General features: G+C 38.2%; 1 protein-coding gene across 2 annotated transcripts in view; it reads left to right on the plus strand.

Annotated features, from left to right (window-relative positions):
- Nucleotides 1-232: 232 nt before the first annotated feature.
- GABRG2 (gamma-aminobutyric acid type A receptor subunit gamma2) overlaps nt 233-26,760 on the plus strand; it is a 66,648-nt gene continuing 40,120 nt past the window's right edge. For both annotated transcript variants that reach the window (XM_040078459.1, XM_040078460.1), the window contains exons 1-2: nt 233-1,055; nt 25,104-25,252. In XM_040078459.1, coding sequence (XP_039934393.1) covers nt 949-1,055; nt 25,104-25,252 — 256 coding nt within the window. In that variant the 5' untranslated portion in view covers nt 233-948. The remainder of the gene's footprint in view (nt 1,056-25,103; nt 25,253-26,760) is intronic.

Here is a 26,760-nt window from a genome sequence, read left to right on the forward strand (position 1 = left end):
GAAGTGTTTCCCTTGTCTGTGTAGCCTCATTTTATTAGGGGGAGGGGAGATAAAAACCTTGCATATTCCCCCTAATCCTATCACACACTAAAACACCTCATTCATACCGACTCCACCAATGCTGCTTTCCCCATTTCCTGAGTTACTTAGCAACAACCATCCCTCCCTTTTCCACTCCCCCATCCAACCTTTCATTTTTTTCCCCCCTTGCAATCACAATTTCCACGCTGTTTAGAAAAATGAGGATGCTCAGCAGCATAGGGCAAGCTTTTCCTTCCAACCTCCTTTTTTATGCCTGCCAAATCCTTCCCAGCTCCAAAATGAAAATCCAGGCTGCCTGCATATGTGTAATCAAAGGTTAAAAAGCACCCTGGCTGACACCACGCATGTGTTAATCTGTGCTGCAGCAGAGTGCATCATTTCCACTTTGACCTCAGAGTTAATCTGCATTCTGGCAGAAGCTCCATTGCTTTATTCTTTATTTTTTTTCCCCCTCTCATTTACTCTTTGTTGCTTTATTGGATTTTGCTGCATATGTGTCAGTGATTCCGTAAATGTGTATGTGCTCCTTTCCTTGACTATTTTTATTCTGTGAGTGTCTGTGATTTTCACTTTTTGTTTGGGTTTCTTTTTTTTTTTTTTTTTTTTTTTTCCTTTTCTCCCAATTATATTATTTCCCTAGATTTGGAAGCTGCTGCCTGCTGCCTGAGCTGACGTTTTCTGATTATATCTGCAAAGGGCTTGTGTAGATCTAATTTCTCTCCCCCTGCATATTAATTCCCGCAGCTGGGCGCAATGTCTCATCCCACTGACGGGACCTAGTAGGGAGGAGGGAGAACTACTACCGAAAAAAAAAAAAAATTAAAGAAGGGGACGGATCCATCTGCAACCAAGAGGAAAGGGGGAAAAAAGCTGGGGGGGGGGGGGGGGGGGGGGGCTGGAATAGAGATGATTCCTCCAAATCCAACAAGCCTGGGGAGCACTGCATTCTTGAATCCTGCATTTTCTCTCAAAATGATGGTGCGGGCACTTCTGTTCCTCTCTCTTATCCAGCGGTAAGATGTGCTTTCTGATTCTGTTTGGGAGGGTGGGGGGAGAGGGAGGGCTGGGGCGGGGGGGTTGAAGAATCTGCGAATTTGCTGAGCTGTCGTGAGAATGCCAGAGGTTTGGATAGTGGCATTGCATTCATCTGTCTCTAGCAGCTTAGAATGTTTTATTTCTCTTACAATTGTTGTCGCTCTGACATGGACAGGGAGGGTGAGCAGCGGGTGTATGTGATGGTGGTACATGCCGGGGCGTCCGTAGAATTTGGTGCCATATTAATGAAGCCTTTTATCTCGGAATTAATTGCTTGCTCCGGTGCATGGAGTCATAGGGCAGCCGTGTTTTGCGAGCAGAATGTCCGTGCATTCCTGCTTGTTTTCCCGGAGCCGGCAGCCCCATCATGGCTGTGCGGCGGTGAGCGCGGCAGGGCTGAGCACCAAGGACAGGGATGCGGGTCCCGCACAGCTCCCCCCGGCTCCGCACAGCTCTCCCGGGCCTCTCACAGCCCTCCGGGTCCCTCACAGCTCCCCCGGGCCTCTCACAGCCTTGCCGGGTCTCTCACAGCTCCCCCGGGTCCCTCACAGCTCCCCCGGGCCTCTCAGAGCCCTGCGGGTCCCTCACAGCCCCCCGGGTCCCTCACAGCTCCCCGGCTCTCTCACAGCCCCGGCCCCGCACATCCCTGCCGGGTCCCTCACAGCCCCGGCCCCGCACATCCCTGCCGGGTCCCTCACAGCCCCGGCCCCGCACATCCCTGCCGGGTCCCTCACAGCCCCGGCCCCGCACATCCCTGCCGGGTCCCTCACAGCCCCGGCCCCGCACATCCCTGCCGTGCGGGCGGCCGCGGCTCCCCAAGGGATGCGATGGTTTTCGGGTTCACACGAGCTGAACGCTCCCAGCAGCATTTCCCCGCACACCCGACACGTTCTGGTGGCAGACGCCCTGTGCATGCTGCATGTGTGCATCATGCACCGAACGGGAAAGGGGTGAAAATCCCGACAGCACAGAGAGCCGGAGTTCATGTGGGGAGGGCGGGAGAATTGCTGCAGTGCCAAGCTTTGCGCTGGAGCGGACATTCCTGCAAAAATGCGCGGACTTGTGCATTTAACAGGTTGGATGGGGAAATATCCCTGCACGGCAAAGTGTGTGTGTGTGTGTGGCCTTTCATGCGGCGACAGACCGCTCCCCACAGCTGCATAATCCATGTTGTCACTTGTATCTTCGAGAAGTTAGTGCCCGCTCTCTTTGCTACTGCTAATGCTGGACTCACACAGGCTCCTCAAATTTACCTTCTTTCTCCTTCTTTTTTTTTACCTGGACACCACCATACCAAAGAGCCATTTATTTATTTATTTATTTATTTTTGTGTTTATTTATTTATTTGTGTATTTATTTAATTTAATTTAATTTAATTTATTTAAGGAAAATCATACTTCATACCTGCAATGGTAGGATCTTAGTTCTAAGCCAAACAAAAGGCCAAAATGATTGGCTGGGGAAATAAAAAGTTGCTATGTTTTCAAGTAACTTTTTTTTCACACTAAAAGAACTTTGTTAAAAAAAAAAAAAATCCTGTGAGAAGAAACTAAAAATGGTTGGAAACTGAGTAGAAAATGAGATAAAACTCGTTGAGCCTACCATGAGGGTAGTTTGGTGTGGGGAGTAAAACAGGTGTGAGGTATTTTTGACCCTTATAGAACCAGGTTTGGTTACTACCTGAATACAGAAATAAAAAATTCAATTTTTACAGGATTCTATGACATGGGCTTTCATATTATTTTGACAAAAAACTTCCACTAAAATAATCCCAGATACTTATTTTAGCACACTTCCCTCTTTTCACTCATCTTTCAGACAAGCATCGCCTGAGAGAAATTTTGCCAAAATTATTTCATAAGCTTAAAAAGAAACCCTTCATAACACAATTTAAAGATTTATCTCAGCAAAAAGTTCTGTATTCTGTTCACAGCTATCTGATAGCCAAGATACTTTCCTCTGACAGCCTCCTGACCTCATAATTTTAAAGAATAAATTATAGACAGTGAAATTATGCCTACAAGTAAAGGGGAAATTATTCTTAGTGCTTTACAGAAACTTTTAAAGGAATCAATGTGCATATATGATTTTAATTCTAACAGTAAGGGCATTTTCCTCTTCCCATTGTGGAAGAAGCCTTTTTATTAGTTTTGGAAACTCAAGGACCAAGACAGTTATAAAAGTTGAACTTAGATACCATTTGTTTATAGCCAAGGTGAAAGGTTTTCTTTGTTAAAAATTATCAAACATTTCAGAAGAAGGGGAATATTATTGTATTGTGTATCAGCATTCTTGGACACTGGAATTCTGGAGGGCCACTGAACACTAACAAAGATGCTCCATGTTAAACATCTGAATAAATGTGTTGACATCAATCAGAATACACACAGAAGTTTAAGTATTGAATCTGGTCAAAGTAATTCAACACATTTAATTACCATTACTGTGCAGAACTTTGAATCCTATTAATACAAAAAATTACTATACAGAGACATTTATTTCTGCAAAATTATTACTATTTAGAAGATTGAAGAAAGAAGAGGAAAGTTAAGACACCACTCAGGCATTAATGGAAGTAGCTAAAATTCTAGCATTTAATTCAATAAATCATGAATGAGATTAGAAAAAAATGTCATTTTACAACACTGTGGTATTTTACCTTTACAGAATTCGTATCAGTTTTATTCAATGCACAAAGTACACCCTTACAACTGGGCACACTAAAGTTTAGGAGGTGTTTTATTGGTTTCTCAACATTCATATCTGGACTGCAAACTTCTTGCATAAAGTTCTCTCCTCCTCTTACCCCTCAGATCAGTGTAATAGCAGTGTGCAGTCCATCATGTGGACTTGGAGCTGTGTTCAGTGAAAATTAGTCAGATAAAGCTCCCAATTTCTGAAAACTGTACGTAAAAATATCTTTGATAAAAAGACAATTTAAAATTATTTAGAAAAATATATTTGTACACCTGATGGGGTTTAATGGGAACTAATAATTTGATTGTCCTTATTGAACATTCAACATGTATTTAAAACATTACATGTAACAGAATTCACCAACAAAGTTTCAAAATTATTTAAAGCTGTATTCTGCACACTATTTATATATGCAGTTTATCAGTTATTTTTTGCAGAACTTTAACGAATTGCTAGAAAAAGCTACATAATACAGTGGAAATTAATGTTCAGATGGGAAATGTGGAAAGATGGGAATTTTTTTTTCACTTATTTTTGCCCAAGTAGTTTAATGGCAATGTTTTTGTGCTGCAGTTACATGCCTAAAATTGAAGACTGTCAAGACTGATCAAAAAAATCTCTATAAATAAAGCTATCATTTTGGCATCAAAATAGTGTGTTGCCTAAGTGAGTACATGTATTTTTATTAGTAAATTAATGAGCATGGGTGTAAATAAAATTCTTCTGCTCCTGTAAAGAGATATAATATAATAAGAAGGGCTAAAAGAATATCCTTCAGATGGACAGTCCCTTAGAATGACTATAAAACTTGCTAATATCACTTTGGTGTTAATCCTGCAGCTGTAGTTATTCATACACTTCCAACACTTTCACACAGGGTTGTGTTTCACAACACTAACACTAAGCCAGAGGTCCCATTACTGGAATAAGGAGTTGCTGAGCAAGAGACAATTTCTCACCTCACAAGGATTGGTCCCCCTTAAAGAAGTGTCGTGATAGAAGATGTGGATCTAAGTTCTATTAAAATATGACTTTATCCTTATCTATGATACCATGAAACTGAATATTTTACATACTCCAGTGTTTGTATCAGCAGAGATAAAGCTGTGTGGACACAGGACCTGCACTGCCTGAGCATGTCAGGGGGAACAAGGCCTACTTGTGAGTTTTTCATAGCCATGCTGCATTCCTGGCTGCTGTGAGCTGTAATGCTGGGACACAAACTATTATTGCTATAAAAAGAGTACCAATACTACTGACCTAAAGTAGATTTGAAAATTAAGTTAAATTCTAATAGTAATAACTTGATGGGGAAAAAAAAAAAAAATGTTCCAGTCACTGATTAGCTACTTGAAAATATATAATTTAGAAATATGGATGAAACCCTTTAACTAACTACTGCTGTAATGACTAAACCACTTAAACATAATCTGTATGCCAAAATTCACGTAATCCAAAATACTCCAGTGAGTATGGAAAGTGATGTTAGTTGTCTTTCAGAAAGTTTGAATCTTTGAAAAACTACAAAGTGAAAGCTGGTAAACTATAAACTATAGTTTATAAAAAACTATAGAAACTAACTATAGTAAAAATATCTTAGGAAATTAATCTGCTCTTGTAATATCATATTTCCCATATTATTAATATGGTATGACTTCTTCATGGCCATCCAAATCATGCTGTAAGGTCTTTAGGGTTTCAAATGTTCATGATTAATGGTAACCTGGTATCTTGTTGATTTGGACTGTGTTTGCATTGTTTTCACTTATGCTACATTCGCTCTATTGACATATGTCACTAAATTCTGTAACAGTTGCACAACAATTTAAAAAGGAAGAATAGGAGTGAATGGATGAAAGGAAAAGAAGGAAATGTCTTGTCAAGGGGAACCCTTTCCAAGTCTCAGTCCCAGTACAATTAAACTGCTATATTCTTAAGCAATGACAACCACTTTCTCCAATAGAGAATTTAATAGTGAATTGAATTATTAAATTATTAGATAAAGCTTTAGACACAGGTGTCCAGTAACAGATGCACACATTTATAAGATGGTTGATTTTTTACAGTCTCTTGTAGACATACATGCAGTACGCTCCAAAGCAGAGGCAGTTTTAAGGCAGCAGCTCTGTTGAGCACTGTCCTGCAGAGAGAGATGCACTGGCTCATTTGAAGCTGGCTCAGTACCCTGCAGCCTTCCCCTTGCTACAGGGAGTGTCAGCCACTCCAGCTGTAAAAGTTATATATATTCCAACATATATATTCCTACATTCTGTCAGGATGATCATTTGATTACCTATTTTTTAGCATTCATCAGGATAACTGGACTGCGCTGGGGTTCTCTGTTGGTGCAGTGTGTACTGCAGCTTTGCAAACCACTGCACCTGCAGCCCCAGTCAGAAAACTTTAGTGCAGAAAAAGAGGTGGCTTGTGTGAGACTGGCAGTGACTTGTGTGAGACTGCAAGTGAAGAAGAGAGTGGAAGCTGGGGGCTTGATTAATGTGAATTCAAGCTCAGAAATCACAGAACCACTGAATCATTAGGGTTGGAAAGGGCCTCTGGATATCACCCAGTCTAACCCCGCTGCCAAGGCAGGGCCACCTGGACCAGGTGACACAGTAACATGTCCAGGTGGGTTTGGGATGTCTCCAGGAACCTCCCTGGGCATCTGTTCCAGGGCTCTGCCACCCTTAATATAAAGAAGTTCTTCCTCATGTTGAGGTGGAATTTCTTGTGTTTCTGTTTATGGCCGTAACTCCTCATCCTATTGCTGGGCACCACTGAAAAGAGTCTGGACACATACATATAAATACAAAGATTAAGAAAAAGAACCCCACAACCTGATACAGGATGCCAGAGCTGAAGAGGGTTGGTTTTGTTGTTGTTGTTGTTGTTGTTGTTGTTTTTAATCATTGTGCTCCATAGCCTATTTAGTGTTGTACTTTTTAAAACTGATTTCTATTGCAATACAAATTTCTTTTAATATGAATGATAAGATATAATTGTCCATTTTCCCAGTTTTGCCTACTAAGAAACAAATATCCTATCCAACACCTGATGCTGAAAATCTCAGCAGTTCTGGGAATTTTCTCACATGACAGGCCTCATTTTATCCTCTAACTAATCCCTGTTCCACTGAAGTCAGTCTGTTGCTGAAGGAAAAGCCAGGGCATATCCAGTATAGATTCTTACAGGTAGTTTTGTGCTCATCTAAGAACTGGGAAGTCACCCAAAGTTAAATTATAACTCAGTAAGGATCTTCAAAAAGTGTTTCTTGCACTGCATAATGCTTTTGCAGAAAGCTCTCAACCTACATTACAGCTAACTGATTTACAATACCTCTAAATGTTTTTTCTTTCATTCCTTCCTTTTTATTCTATACAGATGATCAGCTAAAACTTTACACTCCACTTCAGCCCACAGACTGTAATGTAAATTGATCTTAAGTGGCACATAAGTATTTTCCTGACCTTCTGGACAAAAAGGAATTTCTCCATTCTAGAAGATGAGCTGTTTTCTGTGAATGGAAGTTCTGAACAAGCACCAGACAGGCTTTTTGACAATATAGGAAAAAGAGATGTATTCATTTTCTTTTTAGAAAAGATATGACAGCTGATGATAGAAATGGACATTCAGATAACTTCACTGGAAGTAGATGTAAACTTTCCGGGCTCAAAGCAGGAAGCTGTTTACTTAGAACAAGATACATCCCTTATACAATGAATAAAAAGACAGTAGACAGTACCAGGAAAGAACCATAAATTACAGAAAAAAAGAGCCCATCACCATAGTCAGGTAACTGTAATTATTATTAGGTAAGGAAGATCCTTTCTCACAGAATGAAACTAAAACTCATTGAGCCACCAATGAAATTAGGGGCTACATCTGCCCCTAGGGAAAATATCCAACACACAAAAGCCAGGGTGAAGAGATATTTTAGGTGATGGAGAGATGAGAAAGGAACTGTCTAAGGTGTCTGTTCTAGATGTACTGATTTTTTGGACTCAATTTGTTGCCTTTTAACTTAGCATTCACTGCATGCTTCCTTGTGATAATGGACTATGGCCTAAATTGTCACGATGCTGTAAAAAGCAGAGCGTGAGAGTCTGAATTCACCTAGAGTGTATACTTGTGGAGGTGTAATGTCTTTACAGGCACTTTATTTAGGTGAGCACCTGCCTCAGAAGGGCTCTGGTGCAGTAAGTAGGAGCTTTGCTGTTTGAATTGGGTCTGCTTTACTATTTTAATGTCCAGAAGTAACCTGCTTATTTGATTCTTTTAGTTAAGAAGAAATTTAGCTTTGCATTAAGCCAAAAAGTGAAGAAAGCAGCAAAACAGAAAATAATATTACTGGCTTTTAATTTTTTTTATTTGAAGTGCTTAGAACTTAATTAATATCAGAATGTGTAACCATCTCCTTCAATGTGAGAAATTTACAAAAGGACTATATATTTTTTTTCATCCATATGAAAGAAGAGTGGGTAGAGGGAGATACATGTTTTCACAAATTCCAACACGTGCCAACTGGCTCAGACAAACTGAGGTAAAAGAGGGGTGATGGTGGTAGGCTGAGGAAAACTACTGAGAGAATAGCGAGGATTATACCTAGTGTGATTCTGGGGTATTTGTATAGTTGTGACAGAAAATTAATATGCGAGTCTTGTCAGACTGAATATTGGATATTCAGTCTGACACACAGTGATATCCTCTTATTTATATAACAGTAATATTTTTAACACAACTGCTGTCAAAAAAAGGAGTCTTTAATGCTGATGAAAACCACCAGTGACTGCAAAAGCAGAAGAGAAATGTAACAAATACTTTCCCATGTAAATGACTGCCTCAGCTGCATAATGTTTTTTCATGTGATGGCCTAAGCAACATGGAAAAAGTTGACTACAGCAGCTTTACTTGATCTCTCTTATATAAAGGACAGAAAGCATGCAATGATATTATCCCTGACTGAAAACTTACGAAAATGTTTTTCTTTTTAATGAGTGAGGTGATGCTGAGCCCAAATGTTTATATAGAATCAAAGAGAATAAAAGTATTTTAAAATCCATTAAACTCAGTGATAGCATTTCATTATAGGAAATCTCTAGCTGCATGTTTCTGGAAGAGGAGAGATTTTACCAGGGATATTTCTGCCCTTATCTTTTGCTCTTAGCCTCTGCTATTGGCAGCTGCCAGATCTAAAATATGTGCCATAAAATAACACTGATTTGACCCAGAGTAATGACTACATTATGGTATGACTACTACTGCAAAGTGATAGCAGGCAATAGAAATCCAGTAAATTGTATAAGAATCATAGTGAAACAGTTGTTCACCACTAAAAAAGAAAATCATTATTGTTTAAAACAGGTTCTTTTGTATCTTGAGAATCAGTTCTATTTTTTCAGATCCAGTGGAAGGACATTTTCACACATATTCAGTAAAGAACAACACAATGTGTAGGCTTAGCTGTGAAATCTGGCCATTGTGTATCAAACGAAATATTAGTCTTACAAGATAGAACTTTCATCTGTTTGCAGACAGCCAGCAAAATATTAAAGAAATATAATTTCTATCATACCTAAACAAATATACACAGATTATTACCAGAAATAAAAGATCAATATATGCAAAAAAGCTATTTAAGATAAATGAAGGATAATTAGGATCTTTTGGAAGGAACGGAATGAAAAGTTATTTATTTTTTAAACTTGCATTAGCTCTTCCAAATGATGCAGGTAATCATGTATGAAATTGTATTTTTTACTGAATGCCATCTTGGACTTTGATGTGAACCCTTGAGATAAAAGGCTACCTTTCTTTCTGAGCTATTTATCATCTTCAGTTTTTTGAATGTTCCATGATCTGCTGAAAAATACATCTGGTTCTATACATTGGTGAGAAATGCACCTTAAAGGGGATCTCATACATACCCATAATGATCTTCTGCCAGAATTTCTCCCCTCCAAGAATTGGATGATATGGGAAAATGAGTGTTTTCCAATGTTATATTGTGTAACACAAATAGCATGTCCTGGCCATATGAAGCTTTTATATAATCCATAGCAAGATATCTTCAGATCCAAACAGAACTCTGCCCGCTGCAACAGATTGAGGATTATCCACTAAATTCCACTTTCATTTAATTCCCTTAGATTATTTTTCAAGAGAGAGAAAAAGAGGTAGCAGGAGAAAGAACGAGAAAGAGAACCATTAAGAGCAATTAATCAGATAATTCTAGGAAGCTTTGCTAAACTAATCAATGTATTGGTCAATATATTATTAAGTGATGCACTTCTGGGACCTACTGAACCACACATATGTTTGCTAAAGGTGGAGAAGTGTGCCACCAAAGCAGAATGAGAAGTGCCCACGATGATCAGAACACAAAGATCAGTTATGTCTTGGACATTTTGTGTACATCCCGTGGAAGGGTGGTAGTGTTTGTACTCTGCTTTTCCTCTCCAAAAACTGGCGAAGACACAAAAGACTTCGCACTACAAATTAACGCTAAAAGGGCTTCGATCAGGTGGACAGCAGATACTGAAGCAGGCAGAGGAAAACAGTGTATCAAGGAGTCTACAATGACTTTTCCCCTCTGCTACCCTGATCGATGCCTCTGGTTTCTACTTTTACAGCTCTAAGAGCCATTCTTCCAAAATTTAAGCTTTTGAACTGACTCTTTGTGAAGAAAAGTAATCACCTCACCTCCCCAAAAATCAATAACATAATTCTATATGTAAATCATTAGCCCATTCTTATTTTTGGGAATGGACAATATTTTCAAGACAACTGTGATACCATGGCCCAACCAGATCAAACAGGTACACAAATGGCAGTGAATTAAGAATGCCACCAAATAATTGATATATAATTAAAATTACAGTCAGCTTGATCCTCTTAGATCAAGAACTTCTTAGATCTGATTACTGATAGCCCTTGGAGTTACTTAATTCAAGGAGTAAGAATTTCAGCTGTGAGTCCAGGAAGATTCTACACATGCTATGAATAAGAGGCAGAACTGAAGCTGGTCTGGAAGTGAATTATGAAGACCGGAATTATACAACATTTTTAACATAGTGACAAGAAGCCTGCTATGCTTCAAATGTGTTTGAGAATTAAAATTTTGTTTTGTAATGGAGAAAAGAAGTCACTATTTTCTCAAAGGGTGAGGATTTGGAAGGGGGAAAGGTTACCAGCAGTAAAATACTTGGAGGCCGTTAGAATACAATTACAAATATTGCTACTCTTTTACTGAAACAAAATAATTAATCAGTATCACAGACCACATTGTATTGAATAAACATATTGGATATTTGTAAGCTCTTTGGGGCAAGATCAACAATACATTAACAATGACTTTCCTCATTTTACTTCCCTGGTTTCCAAAAGAAATGCTAAAAAAACCCACTAAGCTGCTTTAAAGCCTTATAGCATGCACTTAAAATTACTTAAAACCTTAATAGGGCTCTAATGTAGCACATGAGATTAAAGTCATGATAAATCTTTCAGGCCAAATTCCTAAATTCATGTCCAGCACAACTAACAAGGCTCTGAAATCCATATTTAAGAATCGATGGTGGACAACATAAAAATATTGTTCTCTGGTTATTGTGATCCAGATCCACAGCTCTGCCTCCTTAATGTCAAGAGGTTGTAAATCTATGGTTCTGCTATTTTGTCCAGGTGAAGACAGTGTATCTTTCCTCTCACCACATGCCACCAGCACCTCCAGGGACAGTTCACTGCTCTGAAATTAAATTAAGCAATTCTGAATTACCTGCTATTAATATCTGATTTCTGATTTTTAAAAACCACTATTTTACCCACATAATGCATTTTAACCACTTAATAGCCACCCACTTCTACTCTGGTACACCTCTAAATAAGTATTATTTCTATAATGAGTTCCAAAATTTACTATTCCATCATCTAGGGATTATATGTGTGAAAACAACCCATATATAGATTTGATATTAAAAGGGAATAGAAATAATTTTAGCCTTACTGATTTCAAAAAGTGGATTTTATTTTATCCTTTGAAATAAAATTAATCTTTGGCCAGAAACCAAGAAATTCAGCTCTTATAGTAACTTTGAAAAAGTTCTGAGTATGCGAAAGCTTATGGAGAATACTAGAAGGGAAAATTGCTAGCAGCTTTAATTATACAATTTTTTAAGGAAGGAGGAAAAAAAAAGAAAGAGGAAAGGTACTGTATCTGTGAAATAAATTCTTTTGTTACCATCCCCAAGGCTCTATCTCTCTTCATCTCTCTATAGCAGATAAACATAGACATGATTAAATTCAATCCAACATATATTCAGATTAACAAATGAGAAGCATTTGTTATCTGCAATCATTACCTGCAAATGCAATGTTCTGAGCTCCTCAATAAAACAGTAATGAAAGGATTTAATGAAAAGCCCAGAAGTTTAACAGTCAAATTACCTCCAATCATAAATAGACCATATTTTCAATAGGACCTCTCATTTTAGTTAACGAGGAACAATTCCAAATGGTATGTGAACAATGTATTTCTTTAACAAAGATGTCATGTCTGCAATGGCACCTTGGAAAACAGGCTGAGGCAGTTAAGCTGGGCTTCAGTTTTGCAAGGTTTTAAGTATTCAAGCCTTTATTCAGGAAAACACTTCCATTTGTGTTTAAATGTTTACCAACATGGTTTTCTGCACAAGGATTGGAATACTGAGAAGCTGCCAATATGGAAGGCATAATCCTGGAAAATCTGACAGATATAAGCTAAAAATGCAACATTTGCTAGCAAATGTATTCCATTTATGTCCTCTCTTCTAAATTATTTCTTTGGTAATCTGTCCTGGAAAACTGTAGAGCTTAGAATAGCACCTGTTTTTTATTGAACAAATTATCCCCAGGTGTGTTTGCCAAATTCCCCAGGATCTCAGGAGAATAAATTGCATGCAAAGTTTTACTTCAGTGGCTTCTAGTGGAATTTCTTCTTATCAATACTGTCAGTTATTCTGCATAAGTCTGCAGCTCATAAAAAGCTGTTGGATCTGTAGCAAGGGAAAACTGAAGATGGATTTATCCATGAGGGAGATATGCTACGATTACTAAAAAATCTTCATCCTCAGCTTTTGCTCATTTTTCATTAATTTTAGGGGTTTGCAGGTGCCCATCCTTACCTGATGGTCCCATCAGCATCTATTCAAGTCATGGAAAGATTCTTGTTTTTAAAGAGTTCCTGATTATGCATTTTGGGTAAGATCCGTAAAGGATCAACAAAATCTCTGAAGCCTCATGGTGCCTCCTCTGTATCATAGAAAATGGGGTCTGAAACCCTCTGCATTTTGCCAATGAGCCTGTTCTGAGCTGCCACGGTGCCTTGTGCAGCTATCCTAAATTCCTCTGTGGACCTTGGGTCAATGCTCACAACAAGTACAATCCCTATAAATGACAGTAGCTGGTTCCTACATCTCTTCCGAGGAGACCCCACAGCTGGCCATGGATAATCCAGGATGACCCAGTAATGCCAGATGGTAACATCTGCCTATTCCTGCTTGGTCTTGTATTGATTCACTTTTAAAGCTTCTTGGTGTTGTGCCATAGCTCTACAGAGCTCTGATGGAGCCAAGAAAACCTGATGAGGAACTGGACATTGTGGCCTGAATATATGGACACTTAGGCTTTCAACTGAAACACTCTCTGCAGCACATTTAGTGGATGCTTTGACTTAACCACAGTACAGAGCTGCAGGTGATGAGGAGACAAGGAGAAAAGAAAATCCTCTTATATAATCTCTCGTACTGAAGGAAACATTTTCACCATTGTATGTCTTTCTGGACTTGCTATCATTGTAGCATCCCCAGCACCTTGTATTATTCCATTGCTAAACATATTTTGACACTCTAGTTACACGAGTCTACATCTCTTAGACCATAATATGATTTCTTCTCTCCAGAAATTTCAGAAGTATGTTGGTAATAGAGCTGGATAAACTTGGGTCCCAATGCAGTGTTTCAAAATAATGCTTTTGGAATATGTCTGTGGCTACATTCATACTACTTCTGACCCTTGTAGCCAGTTATACACATTAATCAAACCCACTCCTACTTCTGTTTGTACTTGGTTATTGTTCTTATTCTTGCTCTTTTTTCCAGTTATCAGGCATCCATCTTTCTCTAGCTCTGAAAAACATCTACTTATAAAAGAAATTTCTGTATCTTTCTCTGTAAATTTTTCATTCCTTTTACAAGGAAAAACTTCTCTGACCATAATCAGAGAAATGACAATTTATAAAGTAAAATTCTATAATGCTGATGGGAGTAAAAAAAAGGTATGCCAAAATATTTGTGGCGGAAAAAGAGAATTCTGGGGAATATATGTTTTTATGTGTATAGAATAGAAATTGCTCCTACTTTCCTGGTGTTTTGACGAGCCACATTCAAATGCAAGGGATGGGAATATAGGCAGTGATCATTATGCTAGCCCACTCAAATGTCAAAAAACCTCAGAGAAAGGTAGAATTTGCTTGTTATGTGCCTTACATTTTACTTATTGGGGATTGATAGAAAAAGAAAAAAAGATAAGACACTGAGTGAGCCCATACACCGTTTCTTCTCAGTAAAATAAAGTTACAGAGTCACCATAATATTTATTAATTAGGACCTTTAAAACAATTGACCATTTTTTCACAAAAAGCATTCTGAAATTCTTGCCTATAAAGCTGAATATAGTGAGATAGCTGAATATAGCTGAATAGTGAGATTTTCTTTCTATGGACTTCATATCCAAAGAAAGCTTTTTATAAAATTTTCAGGACCCTAGCATTTCTCTTTGAAATTATCTCTGGAAAGGTGGGGCATAATAAGCAAGAAAGATGTAGCAGCTATGCTTCACAATTTACGTGATGATTTTTGGGAGCACCATGTGTGAACTGCAGCTGCAGCCCAGCAACGCACCACAGCCACTGCTTTGCACTGAGCCTGCACGGCCTCAGGACAGAGGCTTGCCAGGGTCTGAACTCCTCTTGACCTGCCCACAGCTTCGTTTTACTTGGTTTAGCTGCCACAGACGTTTATCTAATTGACCAGGCATCTATGGCTAATTTATTTGACTTTTTGTATGGTACAACCAGAGTTTTATTTAGACAATAGTAACAAGACATGATTCCATGGAGAATGAGTTACTGACATCACTGTGCAGTGCAGAGAAAAACAAGGCTACTACAACAGCAGAGACACTGAGAAGTGGACTTGGAATAGAGCATAGCAGGGTAAAGGCACAGAATCATAAAATCATTAAGGCTGGAAAAAGCTTCTAAAATCATTGGGTCCTGTCATTAACCCTACACTGCCATGTTCATCACTAAACTGTGTTCCAAAGTATCGCATCCACTTCAGGGTTGGTGATTCCAGCACTTCCCTGGGCAGTCTGCTCCAATGCCTGACAACTTTTCCAGTGAAGAAATTATTCCTAACATCCAACCTAAACCTCCCCTGGTACAACTTGAGGCTGTTTCCTCTTGTGCTATCCCTTGTTGCCTGGCAGAAGGGGCTGACTCCCACCTGGCTACAGCCTCCTGTCAGGGAGATGTAGGGAGTGGTAAGGCTCCCCCTAAGCCTCCTTTTCTCCAGGTTAAACAGGCACGGGGTGAGTTGAGAAACCCTGCCTGGGGGCATTTTAGAGAAGAGGTGCTGACAGTCCTTACCCAGAAGCTGGCATGCTTATATGTCCCACAGGACTAAGGAGACCCTGACATGAAGCCATCCTGATTATACCAACCACCAAAGAAAGTCCATCAAAACAAATAAATTCCATAGGGGAGTTGCAGAACACTTGTTGACAATTTTCCTACTCAGCTGACATAGAGACATTAGTTTGCCACTTACATTCTTAATGTATCACACATCTACCCTGTTATCAGAACTAAATTCCACATCCACCCCTGCACAGTCTGTTTTACGAGCATGAGTGCAAACAGCGTCTTTCATGATATGAGTTGGTTTATGTGGGAACACATGGGTTACTATTGGTTACCATGCATTAAAAATTAAGTTAAATCAGAAGCATTTTTCAAAAAAGAAACAAAAAAAACCAGTTTAATTTTCACCATTTGCTTACTCTTATTTTGTGAATGAGTTAGCTACATCATGATGTAATTAAAGACGTGTACTGACTGAGCAGCTATTTTCTGTTCATTCAGCTCTTTCTTCAGACACATTTCTATCTAAAAACATTCCAGTAACCATACTTCCATGATCTGAGAGAAGCAAGAATTATTAAAACACTCAGAATAAACCTATACTAGTTTCACATTTATTTTTGGTCCCTAAACATTGAGGTCTTATCTGACCCACTTGCTTTACCAACAATATTGGCTTTAATGTGGCTGGTAAGCACAATTGCAGAGCCATTCCCTAAGGAATGGTTAGGGATTATTTCCTCCTCCTCCTCCATCACGAGTTGGCTTAGCATCATAACAAGTTTTCATCAAAAACAAATAATAAGGGACATTTTTGTGCTTATTAATGTTGTAAAAATGGTTCACACTTACAAGCAGAGAAGATATCACTTGGCTTAGCATAGCAAGTAGGACACGAGTCCTTTTGCTGGGGTAAGCATTCCATATTCCTGGCTTCTGGCCCAACACCAGGAACACTTCATTTATAGTGCTCTTCTGTGTACTGAGATGGAGAAGATGAGAATGAAAACATTCCCTGATAGACTTAATTCTAATAAGGATTTATATTCAGCTTAACTTGAGTTAATGTTCAGCCTAACTTGATTTTAGAGCTCGCACTAGTAGACCAATTAAAAAAAAAAAAAAAAGGAAAACTGCTGACATTTCTAGCACCTCACATGTTTGTTGTTAAACATTGAAAGATAGTGATGAGGAGTTGACTACATCATGAGTGATTGATTCCAGAAGTGACTTCCTTCTGGGTGAAATTTCCATGCAGACAAAATACAGAAAAAAAGTTGTGCAAGAATTTTGAAAAACCAGAAATATGACTGCTTCATAGGATATTGCAGAACAAGAACTTATTTTTTTCATTTCTCAAGTCTAATTGAGCAACAAGATTGGGGGTTTTGAGTTAATGTTGTTTAAATAGATGGCTGGAGGCCATCTATGTTTTCCTAATCTTACTCACTGAGAAGAGATTCGAGCTTTTTAATTTATAGTGAGATTTTAGAGCAATCCTTTATAAAAGTAATGTACATCATTGGGGAAGAGATATCACATGAAATACTAACAGATGACAATTATATACAATAAAACACCTCCAGAAAAAATGAAGTGAGCTCAAGCTAACACAGACCCAGTCAAACCACATTCAGTAATGGTCATTTACTCATTCTCTTGAGATTTGCTAACTGTAGTGGAAATCCGCAGGAGCTGAATAATAGCAACAGGCAAAAATCATGCTCCAAGTGCCTTAGATTTCACATTCAGAGGTGCATAGAATGGTTAAAAAAATTTAAAAAAAGGAGAGAAGGTGATGGAAGGGAGAGGAGTGGCAAAAAGAAGAATGTAAAACAAAAAAGAAACCTGAGGTTCACATAATTCCAAGATTAAATCTTTTACATTTAGGTATAGCTAGATACTTTCAAATAAAGCAGATCAACTCAATCTAACCCTATGACTGATGCAAAAGAGTAGCTGTAGCTATTTCTTCTTTTTCTGTTTGTTTCTAATGCTTTTGCTCACTGCTAACATGAGTACCCATAACCACAGTGAAAACAGATACAGAAGTAGATTATATAACCTCCAGTAAATAAAATTAAAGAAACATAGTCATACAAAATTCCACATTAAAAAAAAGAAAAATAAATTATCATCTTAGGTTATGCAGGCTTATCTGAATCATCTGATCACATCTTAGACTCCTCCAGAGCTCTAGTAACTATAAATGCTGCACTTCAAGCTCAGGCTCTTCAAAATGAATGATGTATGCTTGTTTCTATAATTAGCTTTCTATTCCTTACTGGCCTAAAGTTTCCTTTATCTCTTTACACTTTGCTGTCCTCCCTCAGGGTAATGTACAATTCTTCTCCATACCCACAGGTTTTATTTTGTGGTGTAATTCAGCTTTGGTTAATAACACCAGTCTGTTCTGATAGACCTGGAGATGTATATCCCTTATCAATTTATTTAACAATATACTTCAATGCTCTGCTGAAGAAACAGATTTCAGACTGGGTGCTACATTTCAGCTTCTGGTTCTTTGCCAGGGCTGCTAACACTGCTCTCTGTTTCTGGCAATTTTTGTGACAACTGGCTGTGAGCCCATGCTGTTGAAACCAGAAATATTTTAAAAGGGACAATAACCCTCGTGGTCACTCATGACTTGAATCCAATCAGTTGTGCAATGCAAAAACTGCACTACAATTTTTCAGCACAGTGAACTAGAAAACATCATAAATACTGCGAACCAGAAGTTTTATTCTTAGCACTCTCAATAAATGCACTCCACAGGGCTTTTTAAAAAACTGTTTTCATGAACAGACAGGAATGAAACAAAACATAAACCAAGTTAAATTTTTCATTTTAAACCTTTCTTTATAAACACTTGCTGTAGTCAAATTCAGCTGAATCTGAAAATATGGAAAATAGATGCTTTAACAGTAGTTACAAAAACCTAAAACTTCTCACAGCTTAAGTGCAGTAGTCAATGTGAGTGCATGTCTTGAGCAAGATGTAGAAGGACTGGAAGATAAACCAGCCTGCTATGACTGGCAGTTTTATAGACACCAATACAAAACCACCACTGCCATATAATATTTTAGAAGTCTGTGAAGAGGTTTAAGAACTGGACTGCTTTACTCAAAACGGCTGACAAGCACCAGAGTGGTTGCTGGAATTGCTGAATGACTACAAGAAAGCTTGTAAAATCCACAGCATGATCCATAGGTGCTGTGCTGCCAGGTCATCATCATCTCTTCAGGGGAAGAGAGTGTAAATGTTCACAGGAATCTAGAGAGCCTTTAAATCTCAGGGCAGGCACAGTTTTCAGAAATGACTGATTGCTGGCAGTTTGGGGCCTTCATGTTCAGTAAAGATGACTGAGAAATCATTGCTGGGAGCATTCATTTGTGCCCCTCTAGTAATTTCTGGATCTTAAAAAACCATTTTGAGATTTGTGTGCTCAGTCTCATAATCTAAGTGTTTCAGCTGTGCCTATTTCTTAATGAGAACTGTAATATTCTTTCAATAATTATTTTCATATGCACTTCAGTCCCTCTGTGACTTAGGGATGACAAAAAAATTTAGCTTTGCTTTGTTTTAAATAATCATTTTATGCCAAGATTTTAACTACATTACATAATTTGAGTAGTAGGTGGAATGATACTACAGCAGAAGCAATGACTAGGAAATAAACTATCTTCTACAGGTGACCTACCTAAAATCCACCCCACTCAAACCACTTAATAGAGGTCAAAACTCTTTGTTTTTCCTACTGTGACCTTCCTCGGCCTCCCTTACTTCATGACTACATCAAATGGCCAAAATACAGCTTATACACCCTTGTGGCCATGTGAAAAAAGCTTTGCTGAAAATTGTGAATCCAGGATTTCACGCTGTTCTGAAACATTATAGTTTCATCCAGAATTGTAGTTGCTGCAGCACCACAATTCTAGGTGAAGGGAGTAGGGCTACAAGACAGTTTCTCAGTGATTTCTTAGTCCAAATATTTCAGCTTCATTTTCTGTTATGGGACTTCTGATAACAGACTGGTTCTTCTCCTCTCCTCTCTAAGAAAAGCATCTGAGTTTCCATCTTTGATGTGGGAAACTCTTTGGGAAGAGATTAGTCTTTCCATTACATGATATGCAGTCCTAATAAAATCAAAAGTTGGGTATTTGTGATGAACATTAAGGAGTAAAAGAGAAAATAGGTGCCATTTTTATGGCCAGAAGAACAGAAACTCAGTCCAGCACAAAGCCTTGGGATTTAGACAACACGTGGACAGAACAGAAACACAACCAGGAAAACATTTTCTGCTTCAATCAAGATACCTTTACTTGAAGTGTGAGTCAACAAGGGAGAATTCAGACACTGTTAGATTTCCAGAGACACTGCGTTCTCTTCCACACCCGCTATCTCCACATCCTCATACGTCACATCTGCATACAGCATCTCCGTATCCGCATTGGGAACCTGGAATACATCTGTCCTTCCCACTGACCCTGTTACCACCATGAATAATGTATAACCTATAGATTAGGGTCATTTTTTTATGCACATCAGAGAATGAATCAAACTTGACTCTTCATTAAACCAAACAGTGCTAGTTAAACAGATGAACTGGAAAGCCTTGTTTCACTTCTTCCCTGAGAGGTAGAAAACATTGGTGCTTTCAATGGAAAACTCAGTTTATGTTCAAGTAGTTTATTAAATCTTTGCCGAAAGCTCAATAGCTTACTTTGTATAAAAGATGCAAAAGCCCAGATTTTTTGATAAACAAACTTAAGTTTTTAGTTAGATTTAAGTTGTTTAGTCCTTAGCCATTCAGTACTGTTACGGGCTTTTCCCTATAGATGCATACTGGCTACTCGGATTCTGCTTGAGAACAACAATGCAATATTAGCAATTAACTCTTAGGTAAAGCTTCACAAAATAATTCTTGGTAATAGTTAAAATTAATTTTGTATATTTAGAAAAATTAGAGGACATAGCCACAGCAGGTACAACCTGGCATAACTCATTTTAAGTCACTGGAACTACAGAGATTTTGATGAGTTAATATATGACCTCATATCTGAAGGCTGAAAGACTGACTAGCCATGGAAGGTCTTTTTGCAAGAGAAAAAGACCTTCCCCTTCTCCTCCTTGTAACAAGTTGTGAAAGTCATGTTCTGGTGGATTAGGAAATAATACCTTATTTCAAAGGGATATCCTTTGTGAGTTACTGCTCACTACTTAAATAGGATGTGCCCGATCTGCCCCCCAATTTAGACTGTAAAATTATTGCTGCTGTCTGTGATATTAAATAATGCATGGCCTATCTCTACCAACACACAGAAGTGTGTCTTTCCAAGAAGCACTATGTATGATTCTCCTGGAAATCACCTTAGAGTGTCTGTGATATAGAGATGACAGCAGAGAGCATCCAAAGTTATAGTGCTGACTTTGTTAGCAATTAACTAAAACATTGTTGTTTTGAAATGGGTAACCTATGTTTTATATTAATTTTTGAACTAAAGAATTTAAGCCAAAAGGCTTGAAAGCATAGCAATGTAAGACAATTATATATACAGTTATATACCAATAATATAATTATTTAAGTTTTACCAAAATGCAGATTATTTTTACATAAGCATCAAACTTACTTCCAGGGAAATGAATGCACAAAAAAGAAGAAATCATGCTGAATCCATTAAAAAAAAAAAAAATCCCAAACCATAATGTGGACTTCTGTGGCTTTGGGCTGCTAAGAGAATGGTGTACCAGCACATTAATGAAACATTTAAGTAATGGGTTTGACCATGTCTTCTGAAGAAGAATCAATAAAGAAAATGGAAAAAAATTGTTTTCCTAGTGCATCAGTGATTTCCCAGCAGAGATATCCTTTTCTACAATTTTAATGTATTTCCAGAACAGAAATAATGTCTTTAGTGCTAAGGGGCCATAAAGGAGGGTATAACAATGTAAGTGAGCATCATTTCATTAATCCTTCTTCCCTTGGTTGTTGACCCCAGGTCCACCTGCAGTGGGTACCTCTGCCCACAGGGTTACACTTGCTCCAAGAATGATTAAATGTTGCCCAGAGAGTATTGCAAAGAAATGTATGGATCAAATGCTCTGGCTGAAATCCTAAGAATAAGTTCCTGAACGTATATTTTGCATCAGCCTCAAAAGAGCTATGCAATTGTTATAAATCAAGCAACAACCTCAGTGCAGGATTAGGATTAGTATGTACTTGGTTTAGGAAGGAAGATAAAAAACATTAGTTCAACCCTGTTTAGCCTCTGACATCTCATTGGCAGAATGAGGTTTTTATGTAATTGTACAGTGAAATACCATTTTATAGATCTTTGCATATATTATTAAGAAAATCAGATCTAAATTAATAAATGCTTATTAGTACCAGTAATTTCTGCCCTGTTTCTGCTTTGTGAAGATGTATTTCAAGTAATTCAAGACATACAAAGATCCCTCTGAATGTTAAACACTTGTGGTTACACACATGTAATATATATATATATATATATGTTATGTTGCACATATCTATATTTATAAGTGATTACCATCAGAGCCACCACATGCAGACTCAGCTGGCAAACTGAGAAGGGATTGGACCAGATGACCTCCAAAAGTGCCTTCCAACTTTAATTCCTCTATGGCTTGAAGTTTCAAGCTTGGGTTCTGACCCTCCTAAGTGATCTCTTTTCCAACTTGGTAAATGCATGTATTTATTGATTTATGTAAGGCAGTTTGCAGACATCTTGCAGTGGAATTAATATCACAGTGGGAATATCTCAAATGGTGAGATTTTTATATCAGTATCTGAAAGATGAACTTTCAAAAATTATAGTTTAATCTGCAAATATCTAAATATGTGTTTCTTTTCATAACTATATTACTAGATTTGAAAATTTCTAGCCATTAGAAAAATAAAAATAGATTTCAATAGATTTGAGTATAATCTAGGCTTTAACAAATTTGGGTTGGACACTAAAAGCACTTGCAAAATTTCAGCCATATAATCAGAAGGATCTGAATGTCTTAAGAAGATGAAAAGGGCTTTGTCATTATAATTTTCATTGTAATAATGGCATTGTATGGCTAAGGCTCTGCTTATTTGGATAGAGAAGCATCCTTGATTTTTCTGTCTGGAATGCAGGTTTACACAGACAGACAATTCCATACACATGCTAACTTATGGTCCTTGTGGAATTCTTATAAAAGCTGGAATTCAGTAGTATTTTTCTCCAGCTACATTGGCTGTGCTTTCCCTCCTCTGTCTCCCACTAATTTCATAAAACATTTGCTGTCTTTGGAGATGTGAAGTGCCAAAGTGGCTTGAGATGAGAGATGAGCAGACAAACAGCTATTTCTGTCATACAAATAATTTCCAAGAAGGGATGGAAGTTTCAGTTACTGTGTGCTGCTGTTCAGTACAGTTGTTTTAGATCTAAGGAAACTTCTAGACTATCATACTTTTCAATCTTGCACTGTCTAGTAGACCAGACTCTACTAATTAGCTGGTTTGAGTTTTGAAGCTTTCTCATTGCACTGATATTCAGTAACATGTTGCATTTGAGAAAAAATGCATTTTATTTATTTTTCTTTTCCATTCAGAAAAAAATATTTTCTTTTCAGAGAGTGGTTGTTTAATTGGTTATAAAACAGAAATAAGGTTTTTTTTTTTAAATAAAGTTATTTTTCTTCATTCACTTTACACAGTTTGAAAACATGTAATCTAGTGCCTTCTGTTTGCAAAGACTTTATTTAGAAGTATTTCCTTTCCTCCAGGAGAGAGAATTTGGCTTCAATTATGTTTCTTTGAATTACAATTAGATCTTTGAACTCCAGACAACTGAATAAAAAAAATTCTCCCAATTTAATTAAATTGTCAGTACCAGCAGAATACTATGGACCATGTTGCCAATTAAAACTTTGCTTTTAATTCCTAATAAAACACTACAGGTCCAGGCTTGTGCAGCCCGAATGAAGAGGTTGGGTTGCCAATCCTTTGCCGGGGAAGCTGAATCCCCCAGGTGCCCAGGGCTGGTGCCAGTTGGATGAGATGATGCCTGGAGGCTGCAGTCAGTGCCTGGTACTGAGCACACGTAACAAAGGTGCAGATCACGTTCATTAGCAGCTTCCAAGCTCAACCCAGAGCAAGTCTAGCTCTCTCCGTGCTACACTTTTCTAGTTGCTACAACCCTATGCAATCTCAGGCTGCTTCAAGCGTCCCTGTGCCTTCAGCACCTCCTGGGAAGCAGAGTCCTGCACGGAGGGGCAAAACCAGCTACAGCTCTTTCCTCAGGCTGTGCCCAGAACAAGAAAGAACTCAAAGCCTCCTTCCAAGTGAGATTGTATTTGTGCAGTTGTCTTACTGCTCCTAAACACCCAACACAGGGAAGCATTTGGGCCATGCTCTGAGTAGGTACAAGCTGGATGCAGCAGGAGAGCACTGTAGGGAAGAGTGGGCATGACCTCAGCTGGGTGAAGATTGCAGTTAACAAAATGATGCTCTCAGGCTCTGGGACAAGCCATCCCTTCACTACTGCACCCATGACCAGCTGTGCCTCTTTCAATTTTGTGTGTCACACAGATGATCCAGCCCTCATTACAATCTGCTTCTCTGCTCTTTCTCACTCCTTTTCAGATTCTGGCTGAAACTGGAAAATAATTAATTTTTCTGCTTTTCACCCAATTTTTCTGCTCTGTATCCAAGCTCTATCCACTGGCTTAAGACATTTGTAGTATCATTAAGATTTTCCATATCTAGCCACCAGCATTCAAACTTTGTCACAGAAGCAGGGCAGGAAAGAAAGCCACTGGCATATTATGCCAAAAACCATACAGTTGCCTGGCACTGTTCAGCTGATTACCACCAACATTCTGAAATGAAAATATCTGATTATGTCATATTCTGAAGCAGTTTCACTGTTCTCCTCTAGAACTGGAGGCACTGATTTTGAGAAAACAAAACATCCATTCAGACTAGTCTACACATTTCTGACTCTGAACTAGCTTTTTTTACTGTGCTAAGCAGGTTGAATTAGATCTGCTGTCATACTTCTAAGTAGCAGAAAAACCCCAGCAGACTTTTTAACCTCTGTGGGTTCCAGTTAGCAAATTGAAAAGGAAAACCCTTGGCAAAAATTTATGCTCAGCTTTCCAAATGCCCAGTAAACTCAAGTTCATCAGAGTGGAGAAAAGCTGCATGAGAAGTTTGTCTGAATGAATCTAATTATTGGCCTTGTCAGTAATGTGTTTCATCAAATCATTCTCTCCAACAGAAGTAAAGCAACAACAATGGGTACATAATAAGTGATATTTTGGTGGAGAATTGCATAAGCTAAGTGACAGATTTGTTTCATAACAGGTCCCACCTGAGCCAATGAGAGAAAAAATAGCCATGACAAAGGTGATAAGCACTGATGTTCCTCTGAACAGACAGACTGTGATCTCAACCGTACTAAAAGGAAATGCTGATTAAGTGAACTGTAACCTCAACTGTCATTTGGCATCTATACTGGGAGTATAATTTTAAAAATGGGATTTTTTAAAAATGTTTTTACCTTATTATTAAAATCTAAAACATGTGTATGTTGTCTTCCAAGGAAGTTACCTCCAAATTTGTATTTTTCAAGGCTTTTCTTCTTTTTTGTTTCTTTAATAGTTCCGCCCAAAAGGGAGATGATGATTATGAAGATTACACTTCAAATAAGACTTGGGTTTTGACTCCCAAAGTCCATGAGAGTGATGTCACTCTTATTTTAAATGGCTTGCTGGAAGGATATGACAACAAATTGAGACCTGACATAGGAGGTATGTTGGTTTTGGTTTTAGACCACTTTTGATTAAACAGTGAACAGAAAGAATTGTCATATTATGCTACTCAGGAAGCAGAATCCATTTAAAGTACTTACAAGAATAAAATGCAATGCAGAAAAGCATCGGAAACATGTAAAATAGTCATGATTTTTGAAGCTGACATAAATTAAGATTGCTGAACCTATCCCAAGACATCTAATAAGAGTGCTATAATTTGCTGAATCAGGCAGCTTGATGATTTACCTGCACAGGACATTCAAAATTTAACTTTTGAGGAAAAGCAAGTTTTTCTCTTTTTTGTGCACCTAAGAGATGCTGTTAGAGAATCCCATATAATACATTGGAAAGAAAGGCCAGAAAGAGGCTAATACAGCCTAACCCTTGTGTGATGTGCTGTGATGGACACAGAGCCTCCAACAGCAGCACGTCTGCACACACTGAAGCAGGCTGGGCACTCAGGCACACAGCAGGGCAGGAGGTGACAGAACAGGGCACAGAGGAAGAGGTTCGCAAAAGATAACTGCAGCCAAGCAAAGCCAATCTGCCCAGATGATTCCCACAGCCAATGTAAGTATAGAGAGCCAAGCCTAGACTCAGAATGGAAGTCTTATTTGACTGAATCACCTTTTGGAGGAATCTTCCTCTCCACTGGTTACTGAGGTAACTTGAAGGAAAAAATCTCCCTGAATTGCTGCAAGTCAGTTTGAGAAGCCCCATGAGAGCAGAGAGCAGTCAGGCAATACCTCTGCAGAAGAGGATACAGCAGTAGTAAGATGTACAGAAAGGCACAGATTTCATGGATGAGACAGACAGAGAAAAGCAGAGAGCCACAGGGTTAATGAAGAAAGTTTATAGAGGCATATAAACTAAGGAATTTTTCACAGTGAAGGATAACATAAGTCTTTAACCTTCAGTGTAAGTATACAGTGTAAATTAGCAGAAGAATATTTGTCTTCACTTAAACCAAGACTTTAGAAACAGAAAGGAAGTAAAGCATTCCTAAAATCATCTGGAAAAAAACAATCATGCTATAGCCAAGGTATATAAGGAGAATAAAGCTAACTAAAATGGAGTAATTTCAAAATAAATTAATCTAAAAACTAGTCTTGATTTCTGCCTTACAGCCTTAAGTATTTTGGCTTTGGGCTCACGACATTGTTACTTATCTACAGCCACCTATGCAGGCAACAGCAGTCAAATTGCATTTGGCATTATAATGTAAAAGAAGTGATGCAAGGCATCATAAGAGAAATAAATTTGCTTTTGTTGATAGTGTTTTGTTTTGATGTGTTGCTGTGACCTGACACAAAGTGTAAATCCTCTCAGTCAGATGAGCCTTTCTAAGCTATCAACACTGGTTTCAGTATTTGTTCTCATGGCATAAGGGAATGTGTTTTGATAGAGTAAAGGATGTAAAAATTTGTCTCAAAGTGTCTCCAAATAATTTCAAGACATTGTTGCAAATTTGCATTTGTTTTATACGCACATTTAAATATGAGGCA

The sequence above is a fragment of the Hirundo rustica genome, chromosome 14 (genome assembly GCF_015227805.2).
Source record: "Hirundo rustica isolate bHirRus1 chromosome 14, bHirRus1.pri.v3, whole genome shotgun sequence".
NCBI classification, from domain to species: Eukaryota; Metazoa; Chordata; class Aves; order Passeriformes; family Hirundinidae; genus Hirundo; species Hirundo rustica.